Source organism: Saccoglossus kowalevskii, chromosome 16 (assembly GCF_978046115.1).
Source record: "Saccoglossus kowalevskii chromosome 16, keSacKowa6.1, whole genome shotgun sequence".
NCBI classification, from domain to species: Eukaryota; Metazoa; Hemichordata; class Enteropneusta; family Harrimaniidae; genus Saccoglossus; species Saccoglossus kowalevskii.
Window position 1 is genome coordinate 12,400,580 of NC_140656.1, and position 15,886 is coordinate 12,416,465.

The following is a 15,886-nucleotide window of genomic DNA, read 5'->3' on the forward strand; positions in this document are numbered from 1 at the left end:
TCTGAGAAAATTATGGTTGTATTTTAGTGGATAGTGGAAATTTTGACAGTATTACCCCCCGGTATAATGTTTTTACCATAGGTTCCTATGGCATAGATATTATGCCATATCTCAAATTGTAGGCTGGTGACATAGGCTGACAAAATAATATATTGTTACTGATAGGATACTTGTCCTAAATTATTTTAAAAATCTGGGTTTCAAAAATGTGTCAAAAACACAATTGTGCTTTATGTTTATGGAATTGTTCTAAAATAGCAATTTTTGAAAAATATTAGGACAAGTCTCTTAAAATACGTCATTGTAACAAAAAAAAACACTATTTCATGGTGCCTTGAGACAATAGCTTTACGATTTTTCACAATAAACTAATGAACACTGTTATTCAAAGTTTCTCAAAAATTATGAGTGAGCTTCTACCTAACAAAATGTTTTAAATTGAGCAAACATCCACTGAAACTGAAAACAAACCATGCCATCTGTGGTGCAAAATGATGCATGCAATGATGAGATACAAAACTTTGTTTTTTGACCTAAGGCAAGCATTCAACTTGCTTTGCATTCACAAAGATAAATACCCCCAGTTGTTTCTCATAGTGGCGTCATTCAAGTCACAAGCAGTGAAATATTTTGGTCTATGTTTAGAAACCCCCGCTGAACGTTATAACACATGTTGGATTGGATACAACAGTTTTCATCTGATAATTATTATCACATCAGCTACTACTTCCTGGGCTATCAAATCTTCATTAAATCCTCTGGTCATTTGTTTAACGCTCTTGAAACATCGCAGGCTTTTGTGAGAGACTAGGGACTAATATTCTAAGCTGGTTGGCAATAAAGTGAAGAGTGAAAAGTACACGTTTGACCATTATTTGCATTCCTATCCAAGTGGGTATTTCATATCTCCATTCTTTCTGCATTCTATTTCAATCTCATACAAAATATATCTAACAGTGTCGGTGTGTTATGAAAATAATCTAGGTTGTAGATTCGGAATAGTAGACAAGTTTTTAAGTTCCCCCCGGGTTTGTACCCTGGTTGCTACGTTACCGAGCGTACTTGCACTAGAAAAACGGTTGATTGCTTAACAAGTTGAATACACATGCTTGTACGTTGGCCCCGAGAAATATCGTACAAATGAATATACGGATACCAAAACCGAATGGTATATTTTGTTCGATTTCATTGTGTGTATGAATGGAAAGCGCATTTACGAGATACCCTACATTAAAGAATAAACAAGTTCAGTACAAAACTGAAGCTACACAATGTAGTAATGTAAAAATATCTGCCAAAAATTGCATATTCCTGCTGACAAAAAGCGAACCAACGTCGATTCGACTCCCGCCTATACACGTATGGCAACTAAGTAACCAGATAACTTGGAACTCGTCTATTGGACTAGGATTTACCTTCGTTCAGCTCTTCTACAAACAGATCGTGCTAAATGTAATGCTGTACTTGTCTTTCCACCAGACTGAAAATTAAAGAGAAAGAAACATTACCTTTTTTTTATTTGACATTAAAATATATAGATGATGTCCAATAAATCCGATTTTACGCGATCATGAATCGGAGATCTTATTATTTATACCCATTTCACGTTCCATAACTCATTTGCATATTGGAACACTATTCCTTAAACTTGGTTAATGGAAAGTTCATCACCATCGATAACCGGTGTTGCTGATACGCGAAGATATGAATATATTTCCGGATCCAGGGACACATTGGTCAAATGATTACATGCAATTTGGCAACACGTACATTGGAGTAACTAATCCTGTGTTGAGGTTGGAAATTTGTTTTTACAATTTGAATACAAAAACACACCTTGGAGAATGCCTGAAATTACTATTATATATATTGAAAACATAAATTTAAAAAAAATTTCAAACAATTATTTAAAAAAAAAAATATTGCCAAATGAACAAATGTTTTGGCATCTTTGAAGATGGTGTTATAATTTCAAATTGAGTGTATCAACCAATCAGAATCTCAATAAAAGACTGGTTCTCAAGTGAGAGACTGAATGATTTCCTGTGAAAAAATGAATGTTCTTTACTGTCGTAAGAATAACCCAATCTATTGAAATCAGCAGTGATCACCTACATTGTACATTAACATTTTCCGTGTTGATACATTTTGTGTTCGGCAATGTAAACTGCTCCTTGTTTAGCTCAAAAAAAATTGTGGAAAAGTGAAAATAATAATATTTTGTTGATTGTTATTTTTGGTGGATACAAATGTCTTCTCTGTAGGATTTGTCCCATGATGCAATGTGATGTATGCATCTCATTGATGATAGCGAAGATTTGATGGTCATTTATATATGGAAAAGTTACTAATTTAAAAATATTACTAAAAATCACAACAAGCAGCCTCTCGGCTGAGATAGCTCCGCTGTTAGTAATGCACATTTCAATTAAAGAACAGAAGATATCATTAGAAAATGAACAATATGCATAGTATCAATGCAATGGGACTTGCTGTTTTCAACAAGAATTCAAGAATATAATTTTTCACCATAAATGATTGTGGTTTTTAACAAGAAGAAAATATCACTTTTTACCAAAAATGACAAAAATATTCACCAAAATTAGAAAATTAAAGATATCGTCATAAAATGAACAAATTTGAAAATGGTCCACATGTAGTACCTATATATATAATATCAAAGCAATTGGACTTGCGGTTTTTAACAAGAAGTTGAAAATAACACTTTTTACCAAAAATGACAAAAATATTCACCAAAATTAAAAAATTGAAGATATCATCATGAAATGAACAAATTTGAGAGTGGTCCACATGTAGTACCTATATATGTAATATCAAAGCAATTGGACTTGCGGTTTTTAACAAGAAGTTGAAAATATCACTTTTTACCAAAAATGACAAAAATATTCATCAAAATTGGAGAATTGAAGATATCATCATGAAATGAACAAATTTGAGAGTGGTCCATATGTAGTACCTATATATGTAATATCAAAGCAATTGGACTTGTGGTTTTTAACAAGAAGTCGAAATTATCACTTTTTACCAAAAATGACAAAAATATTCACCAAAATTAGAGAATTTAGGATATCATTACAAAATGAACAAATCTGAGAGAGGTCCACGTGTAGTACCTATATATGTAATATCAAAGCAATTGGACTTGCGGTTTTTAACAAGAAGTTGAAAATATCACTTTTTACAAAAAATGACAAAAGTATTCACCAAAATTAGAGAATTGAAGATATCATTACAAAATGAACAAATCTGAGAGAGATCCACATGTAGTACCTATATATGTAATATCAAAGCAATTGGACTTGTGATTTTTAACAAGAAGTCGTATATATCACTTTTTACCAAAAATGACAAAATATTCACCAAAATTAGAGAATTGAAGATCTGATCATGAAATGAACAAATCTGAGAGAGGTCTACACAAGGTACATATACACCAAGTATCAAAGCATTCAGGCTTGTAGTTTTCAAGAAGAAGTCCAATAAGTAAAACATTGACACGGACGACGGACGCCGGACAATCACTCATATGATAAGCTCCGCTCGACAAAGTCGACAGCGGAGCTAAAAAGAGATGTATACTAAAATGTTCCCTTCATTTTGTTTCAAATTTGTCAATAAAATTCAATAAATTAAAACGACATAACCATGGCATACATCATTCATTTTTAAGATGTTTGAAAAATCACTCATTCATTCATTCCACACATTCCTGCCTGCATGTTACTCAAATCGACCAACTTTACAAAGTGATATTCCTGATTATCTTATACTAGAGATCTAGTTCATAGTACTATAAATTGAAAGCTGAGTTAGAATGGTTTTCAATCATGTACTGATAGCTTGTCAGAAATTATAACCCCTTCTCATATTTAACAATATCATGGCATGACATAGTCCCTGTCAGTTTTCATTATTGTAATGCATGTACACACGCGTTTGAACAACAATCTTTCCAGGAATACTTGATTTTACAACTCAAATGGCCACCAGTCAGCCATTTTGAATTTTATCATGACTAATATTATTATATTCCTTTTATTACTGTTTTCGATCAATATCTCAAAGTGGATATGATTATATATTATACATTAAAGTTATTAATATTACATATGTCCTATGATTTATGTGAAAATGTTGACTCTAACAAGTCTCCACATTTCAGCAATATAGGTCCAATGGAAGTACCGACAGATGTATGTACATAAGGTCAATCGATACATCTGTGTTTTCAGACTAAAAATAGTTGATATTTTTCATTTTGCATGCTTAGCATATTAAATAATCTTTCATTTTCATATTGTTTGCATCTGATAAGTAAATGCTCTTTATCTTCGTATTCATTTGTATTACAGAACAGAACAGAACAGAACAGAACAGGACATTTCAGTTTTGGTAATTGCTGTATTAAATTGCTTTTTAAAATAAACTACAAGTAAACTACACATACAATACAATAATACATATAGGACATCCATTATTGATGTTTCGGTATGAACACTTATCCTCAGTTTTGTCATAGATTTGTTTTATTTCAAGTTATAGTTCCACATATTGTGATGTATATGCACACTAGTTGTAAGGTATTCATTCATCTGACCAATAAATTTAGCTGTACTTTAAACAGACAAGTGGTAAACTATAGAACACCAATACAAAGCAGCATTTCACTCTACTCACCCAATATTGTCATCAGACTTATTCACATAATAAACGATATAAGGGACCAATTTAGTTGAAATTTAAGTCAAAATATGATACGAGCAAAATAAGTGGGCACATACCAGTGTGAGAGTTGTATCATTTAGTGTAATGTCTTTCAACGCGCACATACAATAGGGAATAGAGAAGGGATATAGGAAGCTGTGTAGCTGGGTCAACTAATGATGTCAAATTCAAATAACTTGCATTTCATGAAAGACATGAAAATTAATGACATGGAATGCGATATCAAAGACGTCTGAAATCCGTAAATTACTAACATATGTACCAACTAAAATCATATGTCATTTTCATCTTTTATATGTTCAACATGTTTTCATTCATAATTTAATAATCAAAAAATATTTCTTTGAACCATCGGTACATGATTGGTTTAATTAGAATTAATTACGGGGCAGCAGTAAGAGTGCTGTGAAGGCTGGATTGAATCAGTTTTGACAAAAAATAAATAAAAATTGGGAATAAAAGTTATTATTATACATCTGTCACCATAACGCCATACATTACAGCATGCCGTAATTTTGCTGTATTTTATGGGGTATTTTCATCCTACCATATAAGAAAATACGAATTCCAAATATAGAAATGATAACACGTGTAAGCGTCCTCTAATAATAAAAACAAACATGGCTGCACGTCGACGATACTACCGCTGTACTGTCTTTGGGCATACTTTGAGGTATCCTCGTAATAACCTCATATTCATCAAAGAAAGCTTAAAAAGAACTCTTGTGTGCTGAAGGTATTGGAGGCATTAAGTACAGACAAGAAATACTGTATTTACCTGGTACTATATTAGAAGCACATCTCCAATTCAAAAATGAAGCAAAAATTGTATTTATTGCATGCAACAAATTTGAAGTTTGCTATGCAAACTTGACTTAAATTCTATTAAATATTAATATAAATTATGAAAATAGTGAAGGTCATCACAATGTAGGTGTAAAGTTAAATTGAAGTCGTCAAAACGTTGGTATCACACACACAAATACACAAACACACACAAATACAGACATATATACATACATACACACAGACGCACTAACCGTCAAATCATTATACTAATCACCCTATGAAATAGTTAGGGCTCATACACAGCACGCCATCTGTCAAGCAGCGCCATCAAGTCTAGAAGAAAGCAAACGCAAAGCAAAAGCGAAAGTGTTTTGCAAAGTTGCGAGCCGTTTCGTTAACTGACTGTTCGAATAATTCTTAGAATGGCTGTGAGAAAATTTAATGACAACTGTTTGAGTTATTACAATCACAAGGAAATGATGATTACAACTTCTTTTCTTTCCTCAATCTTTGCTAGAAAATACTGCTTAAATGTAGACTAGTGAACCATATAAATGACAATACCGGTAATATTAGCCTGATAGTCAAACTAAATTACTTGCCTGTAGTAACTTAGAATGGAAATAAAATTTAAAGTAGATGTATACTTTGCAAGAATATTATATTTCGAAGACACGAACAACTAAACAGCTGTCAACAAATACTTACTGAAAACCACAAAATGCAATAAAACATGAACTGCTACTAATAAAAGATAAAAGATAGACATGTTTATAAATGCTCATAAAACGTATTTTTCTGACGAGACACTTCTCTATCACTAGTCTTAGTTTTATTTCTTTTATATATAATGAAATCATTTAAACTGGCCAGATTTCTCAGTAAATGACTGATTACCTTAAGACCACACAAAAGATACAATACAATCAATGTTAAACTTTGCAGAGCTCCTTAGTGAATACAGGATATAATCAGTCACTGGCAGGGAACAGGAGCGCAGCACCCTCATGCCATGGCTATGCACCCTCTTACCCTGGGGAGCAGATCCTCTGGCAACCATAAAATTCTGATTGACCAGGGATCACATGTGGCCACAGTCTTCAACTGTGACCTGTCAGATAGTAATTTTGGCCCCAAGGAAGCTATAGAATGCTCCATTTTAACTTAGAATTATCAAAAACTCCACACCCTGGTAAGGAGAACCCTATCTCCCCCACTTTTTGGCCCCATTGAATTGCAGTGCTTCCTTTTGCAGTTTTTTTCTAAACAAAACCCTGATGTCTTTTTTTTTCATTATTTCTGTAAGAAAAGGGATTCATATTTTTCAAACACTGTTTCTGGAGCTTGAGTGACCCAACAATCAGGAGAATGAAGCTGATTTTTTCTTTCTGCAACTTCATTTCCATCGTCAAAGTCCATCCCCGGGAGTCCACCTGCTTTTCCCTTAGTACCATTTATGCTTACTGTCTGGAAAGGGGTGTCAAATATCCAGTTTGTCTGAAAAGGGGTAGGCAATTTGAGTTTATTTCTGTCTGATAAGGGGTAGGGGTTTCAAACAACCAGATACACACCCATGTCAGTATTTTTTGTAAGTAAACCCCCCCCCCCCCCCACGGGAGAACTGCATCTACCCCGCTTGGTGGCGCTGCTGAATTGCAGTGCTCCCCCTTGTTTGTTTTTTTTAGAAAAAACCCTGACTGGTGTTTTAAAAAAATATCTGGGAAATCAAACTCCATACGAGTCAGAGAAGCTAAAACTAATCATTTCTACACATTACTCCCAATATACTTTAGTATGTAAACTGCCCCCAAACAATGTCATTGTAATATATAGCATACTTAATCCTATGATGGTTTCAGTTGTGTTAATAAAAACTACATTTACTGGCATTATTCTATTTACTACAGTACACTTTTAATTTGCAAACATATAGACATGGCACAATTAGTACCACTAGTTGATGTCCTAAAAACGATAATGTTAGTGTTTAGATGAATATTGATAATCCAAAATATTTGTTGTCAAATGATTGTTATTAATTAGTTGATTTATGCAACACATATTCATGTAGTTAGTCATATCACTGTGCAATGAATGAACACAGTGCTGGCAAAAACAAAATGGCAAGAGCATGTCAGTTCAGAGAGGACAGTACCCAGTACATCTCAATCTGGTAACAATAACAATTTAATTTGGGTTGGGAAGCTAATCACTACTAATTAGTGTGTATTATAATAAATATATTATTAAATATTATAAAATTATATTAAATTAAATGAAATTATTCAATTGTATTATGGAAAAAAAAATATTGTTTCAGTGACAAAAGTTGACTTTGATGTTCAAAAAAAAGTTCAAAATTTGAAAAATATAAAGAATGCTTCTACAATGTACTTACAGGTACTATGAAATTCCTTAGTGGTGGGAGCTGATCAGTATACATGTCTATCCAATTCTCAAGTTCTACTACATTATCAATACTGAATTCAGTTCTTTCTGTGAAATACACATTGACAATAAAAAATTATAAACATTTTTCTACTAACAGTACTTGCTTCTTATTATTATTATACCGGTAAAATTGTGCAATATAGAAGGTATCACATTTGCATATACATATAAATTCTATAATAAAAACAATATTTTTTGAACTAGATTTCCAAAATTAGTCTGGAGGCTTTCATGTGTTAATTGTGAGTGACTATTATAATTTTAATAGCATCAAATAAGGATAAAAAAAATGTTGTTCGTCATTCCCACTCACACCAGATCACATTTTGGAATTTGGGGGTGGGGCATTTTACCAGCTACCCCAAGGTTTTCAAAAGAAAACTGATATGATTGTCAATACAATTTCCTATAGGAAAAATTCCTGTAGGATTCCTATAATATTTTGACACAAAATCCTATAGGATTTCTATAGGCAAATTCTAATAGCATTCCTATAATATTTTGACATCAAATCCTATAGGACAAATTCCTATAATATTTTGACACAAATTCCAATAGGATTCCTATCCTCGGGGGTGGAGCTACGTCACAAGACGTTCTACGTTGCTAAGACGCGCACCATTGTACCACGTATTTCTGTGGGCTTTGTGCGCGCTGCTGTGGAACGCCCGTGGAGCCGGTGAAAACTCGAGAAAACAACACAAACTCAACTTTGAAGTAATCCTGAACAACTAAATTCATATATGTTGCACACGTAGAGCTAATCTTGTTACACTGTTCAGGGGACTCTCAACAACCATCGCAAAGTACCGTTGGTCTTTGTTTTCACCGCAAGGGTTGCCAGGCGGTAGAAAATGCCCGGATGTCCGCCCCCGAGGATAGAAAAACATGTGTCAAAATATTATAGGAATCTTAATATTACTTATAGGATTCTTATAGGAACCCTATAGGAAACTTTTGTAGAGGAATGTTTACACAAGAAAAGTGATATGATTGTCAATACTCACTAAGTTTAGTTTCTGACAATGCAGTTCTTGGTGTTGCTATGTGAGAGCCAACATCTTGCAGGAGACATTGTACCTTTGAAAAATATGAAACAAAAATATCAAAATAAACTCAATAATACGATATAAATGCAAATTTATTATGCCACTGTTTTCCTGTGTTAATACTTTGAGCGCCAAAGACAAATTTTCACACCATTCACAAAATAGTTCTATATACCATCTGTGCATATTAATTAGGTAATTTGCATATCATTAACCCTTTGAGCACCAAAGTCAACTTTTGTCACCATTCATATAATAGTCCCATATACCATATGTGCATATTAATTAGGTAATTTGCATATCAACCATTTGAGAGCCAAAGACAACTTTTCTCACCATTCACAAAATAGTTCTATATACCGCATGCACATATTAATTAGGTAATTTGCATATCATTAACCCTTTGAGCACCAAAGTAAACTTTTGTTACCATTCACATAATAGTCCTATGTACCGTCTGTGCATATTAATTAGGTAATTTCCACATCATTATCCTTTTGAGCACCAGAGTCAACTTTTCTGACCATTCACATAATAGTTTTATATACCGTCTATTGCATATTAATTAGGTAATTTCCACATCATTATCCCTTTGAGCACCAGAGTCAACTTTTCTGACCATTCACATAATACTAGTAGTTCTATATACCGTCTTGTGCATATTAATTAGGTAATTTGCATATCATTAACCCTTTGAGAACCAAAGTCAACTTTTGTCACCATTCACAAAATAGTTCTATATAACTTCTGTGCATATTAATTAGGTAATTTGCATATCATTAACCATTTGAGCACCAAAGACAAATCTTCTCACATTCACAAAATAAAATATGTTATATTTTTCAGATTTTTTCCAAAATTTTGATCTAGAGCTGTAGCTGATAAAAAATTATGCCCATTTAGTTCAAAAATTATCAAAACTATCATGGAACCGTAAATAAAAATAGGCAAAATATTGCATAAAATTTTTTGTTAAGGTAGACCCCTACTCATAATTTTTGACAAAATTGGTTATAAATCGCATGAAAGTATTCATTAGTTTATTATGTACAGTCATGAAGCTAATATGCCATGGTACAATGAAATAGCATTATTTTGTGTGTTACAGTTAAGATTTTTGAAAAATGTGTTCTAATATTTCTTGAAAATCGCTATTTTTAGAACAATTCTATAGAACACAATGTTAAAGAAAAATTGCATTTTTTGACACTTTTTAAAACCCAGATTTTTTAAATAATTTGGAACAACAAAAAGTACTCCATCATTAACAATATATAATTTGTTCAGCCTATATGTCACCAGGCTAGATTTTGAGGTATTGCATAATATCTCTGCTATAGGAACCTATGGTAAAATAAAAGCACTATAATACTGCCAAAATGGTGATTTTCGACTAAAACACAACCATTAATTTCTCTACCTTAAATCAAATTATTGAAGTTCTTCAAGAACTTAAAGCAGTTAGAACATATGGTTAGTAAACATAAAGCTGAACTAAGATATCAAACACTGAGAAATGTCAAACAATATGACACAAGCTGCTGTTCAATATAATTTCTTTGTTTTTCCAGGTTCTGTAAAATACTTTATTTTAGCTGGATTTTATTTTCACTGATTTTTGACTGAGTTGAATGTAAAATATAGGAAATCAAAGAAAGCTTAGAAAGAACTCCCATGTGCTGAGAGTATTGGAGACACATTAAAAATAATTCAAAATTACTTGTACTTGAGATATTGATGGAAAAGCTGAAAACTAATTATGAAAATTAGGTAATTAATATGCACAATTATTTACCCTGAAACTAATCAGGTCTCTGCATATTCCTTGAGTATCTATGTATCAAGTTTCATTGAAATGTAATGCTTACTACTTGAAATATGAAAAGCTGAAAATTAATTAATTATGCATATCATACTGATATTACCCTAAAAACTATCAGGTCTGTGCAGTAACCTATGACATCTAAGTTTTATTGAAATGATTAGTACTTGAGGTATCAGTGAAAAAAAAATTGACTAATTGTTATGCAAATTAGGTAATTAGTATGCAAGGATTTTTACCAAAAACTAATCAAATCTGCGCATAAGTTCAGAGCATCTATGCACCAAGTTTCATCAAAAAAACGATGTATGGATCTTGAGATAGCAGTGGAACAGACGGTCACACATACACATACACACACATACATACAAACTAACTGCAAAGACTCCCATTGTGTTCTTCGCACATAGGAGTCAAAAAGGTATATTCAGTGGATTTTATTTTCACTGAATCATTCCTTCAGCGAAAATAGAGAAAATTAATTCCAAGTGAAAATAAAGTATTTTACAGTAGTAAATCATTTGAAAAATATCACTGGGTGTCTCTGGTCTCAGCTCATCAAATTTCATTCAGTTTCAGCTCATCCAATTTCACATATTTTGGGAGATTTTTTGGGGCGAATTATATTTGTGAAATTAAGACCTATTTTAGCAACAAACTCACAAAATATATTAAATAAAGAAGATGGTAAGAATGGATCATATTATAGAGGGTTGCTTAAATCACACTTTACAACCTGAATTAAACATGCAGTTAAAAACTGACCCAATTTTGAAATTTTCAGATATTTTCAATACATTAATACCATTAAAGGATTCACATGTTTTTGACCTTATCAAAACCATAAAAGTTAATGAATCCTAATTTAAGCAAACAAACAAAATCTGGGTAAATTTTCAGCTTTTACTAAAAAATTTGGCTATTTTTGCGCCAATCCCCTGAAGGAAAGTGCAGACTATAAACAGGAATATTTTGCGAATTTGTGATGAAAAGAGGGAATTGGTGGTGACCTATTTCGGATATTTAAGACTTCCACAGGATCCCTGCTTTGATATTGTCAGATTGTGCCTGTCAGTCATCACACATTTGCGTTTAACATGTCCCCCGCTGATAAAGGTTTTTCCCATTCATTTTAGCTATCCATGGGGAAATTGATGTTTCAACACAGCAGATGATGTGAGTTATGTAATATTTAAAAAATGAACATCATTTTGCTGTGAGTCACTTTTTGAAATATTGATATCAGCGATGTCTTGTAAAATACTGTTTACATAAACTCTGTTTATTCTTGTTACTTTTACCGATTCTTGTACAGCTGTGTATATTGAATAAAATAAATACAACGACTGCAACTTATCCCTCATGTGCTTAGCTTAAAGACAATTGATACAATGTACTTGATTTATTCCAAACAAAGTATCATTCTACTATAAAATAGTTTTCAAGCACATCTTTCATGTTTTTATGAAATTGTTACTTATTTTGAGTAACTTTAAACAATCTTTTATTACTTTTTGGTGTAGTAAGATTTATGGACTGCCCTGCGATACGATTTCCTAAAATGATTCCTTGGTGGTAGTTCCCAGTGATTGGCTATAAGGATTCTATCTGAACTGTTTTATGGTTGGCTATAAAGATTCTCAGTACTGCTCTATGATTTGCTATAAGGATTCTATCTAAACTGTTTTATGATTGGCTATAAAGATTCTCAGTACTGCTCTATGATTGGCTATAAGGATTCTATCTAAACTGTTTTATGATTGCCTATAAAGATTCTCGGTACTGCTCTATGATTTGCTATAAGGATTCTATCTGAACTGTTTTATGGTTGCCTATAAAGATTCTCAGTACTGCTCTATGATTGGTTATAAGGATTCTATCTAAACTGTTTTATGATTGGCTATAAAGATTCTCAGTACTGCTCTATGATTGGCTATAAGAATTCTATCTAAACTGTTTTATGATTGCCTATAAAGATTCTCGGTACTGCTCTATGATTTGCTATAAGGATTCTATCTGAACTGTTTTATGGTTGCCTATAAAGATTCTCGGTACTGCTCTATGATTTGCTATAAGGATTCTATCTAAACTGTTTTATGGTTGCCTATAAAGATTCTCAGTACTGCTCTATGATTTGCTATAAGGATTCTATCTAAACTGTTTTATGATTGGCTATAAAGATTCTCAGTACTGCTCTATGATTGGCTATAAGAATTCTATCTAAACTGTTTTATGGTTGCCTATAAAGATTCTCGGTACTGCTCTATGATTGGTTATAAGGATTCTATCTAAACTGTTTTATGGTTGCCTATAAAGATTCTCGGTACTGCTCTATGATTGGCTATAAGGATTCTATCTAAACTGTTTTATGGTTGCCTATAAAGATTCTCGGTACTGCTCTATGATTTGCTATAAGGATTCTATCTAAACTGTTTTATGATTGGCTATAAAGATTCTCAGTACTGCTCTATGATTGGCTATAAGAATTCTATCTGACCTGTTTTATGATTGGCTATAAAGATTCTCGGTACTGCTCTATGATTTGCTATAAGGATTCTATCTAAACTGTTTTATGGTTGCCTATAAAGATTCTCAGTACTGCTCTATGATTGGCTATAAGGATTCTATCTAAACTGTTTTATGGTTGCCTATAAAGATTCTCGGTACTGCTCTATGATTGGCTATAAGAATTCTATCTAAACTGTTTTATGGTTGCCTATAAAGATTCTCGGTACTGCTCTATGATTTGCTATAAGGATTCTATCTAAACTGTTCTATGATTTTCTATATTAATTATTAGTACTGCTCTATGATTGGCTATAAGAATTCTATCTGAACTGTTCTATGATTTTCTATATTAATTATTAGTACTGCTCTATGATTGGCTATAAGAATTCTATCTAAACTGTTTTATGGTTGCCTATAAAGATTCTCGGTACTGCTCTATGATTGGCTATAAGGATTCTATCTGAACTGTTTTATGATTGGCTATAAAGATTCTCGGTACTGCTCTATGATTTGCTATAAGGATTCTATCTAAACTGTTTTATGGTTGCCTATAAAGATTCTCAGTACTGCTCTATGATTGGCTATAAGGATTCTATCTAAACTGTTTTATGGTTGCCTATAAAGATTCTCGGTACTGCTCTATGATTGGCTATAAGGATTCTATCTAAACTGTTTTATGGTTGCCTATAAAGATTCTCGGTACTGCTCTATGATTGGCTATAAGGATTCTATCTAAACTGTTTTATGGTTGCCTATAAAGATTCTCAGTACTGCTCTATGATTGGCTATAAGAATTCTATCTGAACTGTTTTATGGTTGCCTATAAAGATTCTCAGTACTGCTCTATGATTGGTTATAAGGATTCTATCTAAACTGTTTTATGATTGGCTATAAAGATTCTCGGTACTGCTCTATGATTGGCTATAAGAATTCTATCTAAACTGTTTTATGGTTGCCTATAAAGATTCTCGGTACTGCTCTATGATTTGCTATAAGGATTCTATCTAAACTGTTTTATGGTTGCCTATAAAGATTCTCGGTACTGCTCTATGATTGGCTATAAGAATTCTATCTAAACTGTTTTATGGTTGCCTATAAAGATTCTCAGTACTGCTCTATGATTGGTTATAAGGATTCTATCTAAACTGTTTTATGATTGGCTATAAAGATTCTCGGTACTGCTCTATGATTGGCTATAAGAATTCTATCTAAACTGTTTTATGGTTGCCTATAAAGATTCTCGGTACTGCTCTATGATTGGTTATAAGGATTCTATCTAAACTGTTTTATGATTGGCTATAAAGATTCTCGGTACTGCTCTATGATTGGCTATAAGAATTCTATCTAAACTGTTTTATGGTTGCCTATAAAGATTCTCAGTACTGCTCTATGATTGGTTATAAGGATTCTATCTAAACTGTTTTATGATTGGCTATAAAGATTCTCGGTACTGCTCTATGATTGGCTATAAGAATTCTATCTAAACTGTTTTATGGTTGCCTATAAAGATTCTCGGTACTGCTCTATGATTGGCTATAAGAATTCTATCTAAACTGTTTTATGGTTGCCTATAAAGATTCTCGGTACTGCTCTATGATTGGCTATAAGGATTCTATCTGAACTGTTCTATGATTTTCTATATTAATTATTAGTACTGCTCTATGATTGGCTATAAGAATTCTATCTAAACTGTTTTATGGTTGCCTATAAAGATTCTCGGTACTGCTCTATGATTTGCTATAAGGATTCTATCTAAACTGTTCTATGATTTTCTATATTAATTATTAGTACTGCTCTATGATTGGCTATAAGGATTCTATCTGAACTGTTCTATGATTTTCTATATTAATTATTAGTACTGCTCTATGATTGGCTATAAGAATTCTATCTAAACTGTTTTATGGTTGCCTATAAAGATTCTCGGTACTGCTCTATGATTGGCTATAAGGATTCTATCTGAACTGTTCTATGATTTTCTATATTAATTATTAGTACTGCTCTATGATTGGCTATAAGAATTCTATCTAAACTGTTTTATGGTTGCCTATAAAGATTCTCGGTACTGCTCTATGATTTGCTATAAGGATTCTATCTAAACTGTTTTATGATTGGCTATAAAGATTCTCAGTACTGCTCTATGATTGGCTATAAGGATTCTATCTAAACTGTTTTATGGTTGCCTATAAAGATTCTCAGTACTGCTCTATGATTGGCTATAAGAATTCTATCTAAACTGTTTTATGGTTGCCTATAAAGATTCTCAGTACTGCTCTATGATTGGCTATAAGGATTCTATCTGAACTGTTTTATGATTGGCTATAAAGATTCTCGGTACTGCTCTATGATTGGCTATAAGGATTCTATCTAAACTGTTTTATGGTTGCCTATAAAGATTCTCAGTACTGCTCTATGATTTGCTATAAGGATTCTATCTAAACTGTTTTATGGTTGCCTATAAAGATTCTCAGTACTGCTCTATGATTTGCTATAAGGATTCTATCTGAACTGTTTTATGATTGGC

At 32.5% G+C, this 15,886-nt stretch overlaps 1 protein-coding gene across 1 annotated transcript in view; it reads right to left on the bottom strand.

Annotated features, from left to right (window-relative positions):
- LOC100370870 (corrinoid adenosyltransferase MMAB-like) overlaps positions 1 to 15,886 on the bottom strand; it is a 47,966-nt gene that overhangs the window by 20,605 nt on the left and 11,475 nt on the right. Inside the window, exons 5-7 of the mRNA XM_002739383.4 lie at positions 8,994 to 9,066; positions 7,934 to 8,031; positions 1,416 to 1,480 (exon numbers count right to left, since the gene is read on the bottom strand). Of these exons, the coding sequence (XP_002739429.2) occupies positions 1,416 to 1,480; positions 7,934 to 8,031; positions 8,994 to 9,066 (236 nt within the window). The remainder of the gene's footprint in view (positions 1 to 1,415; positions 1,481 to 7,933; positions 8,032 to 8,993; positions 9,067 to 15,886) is intronic.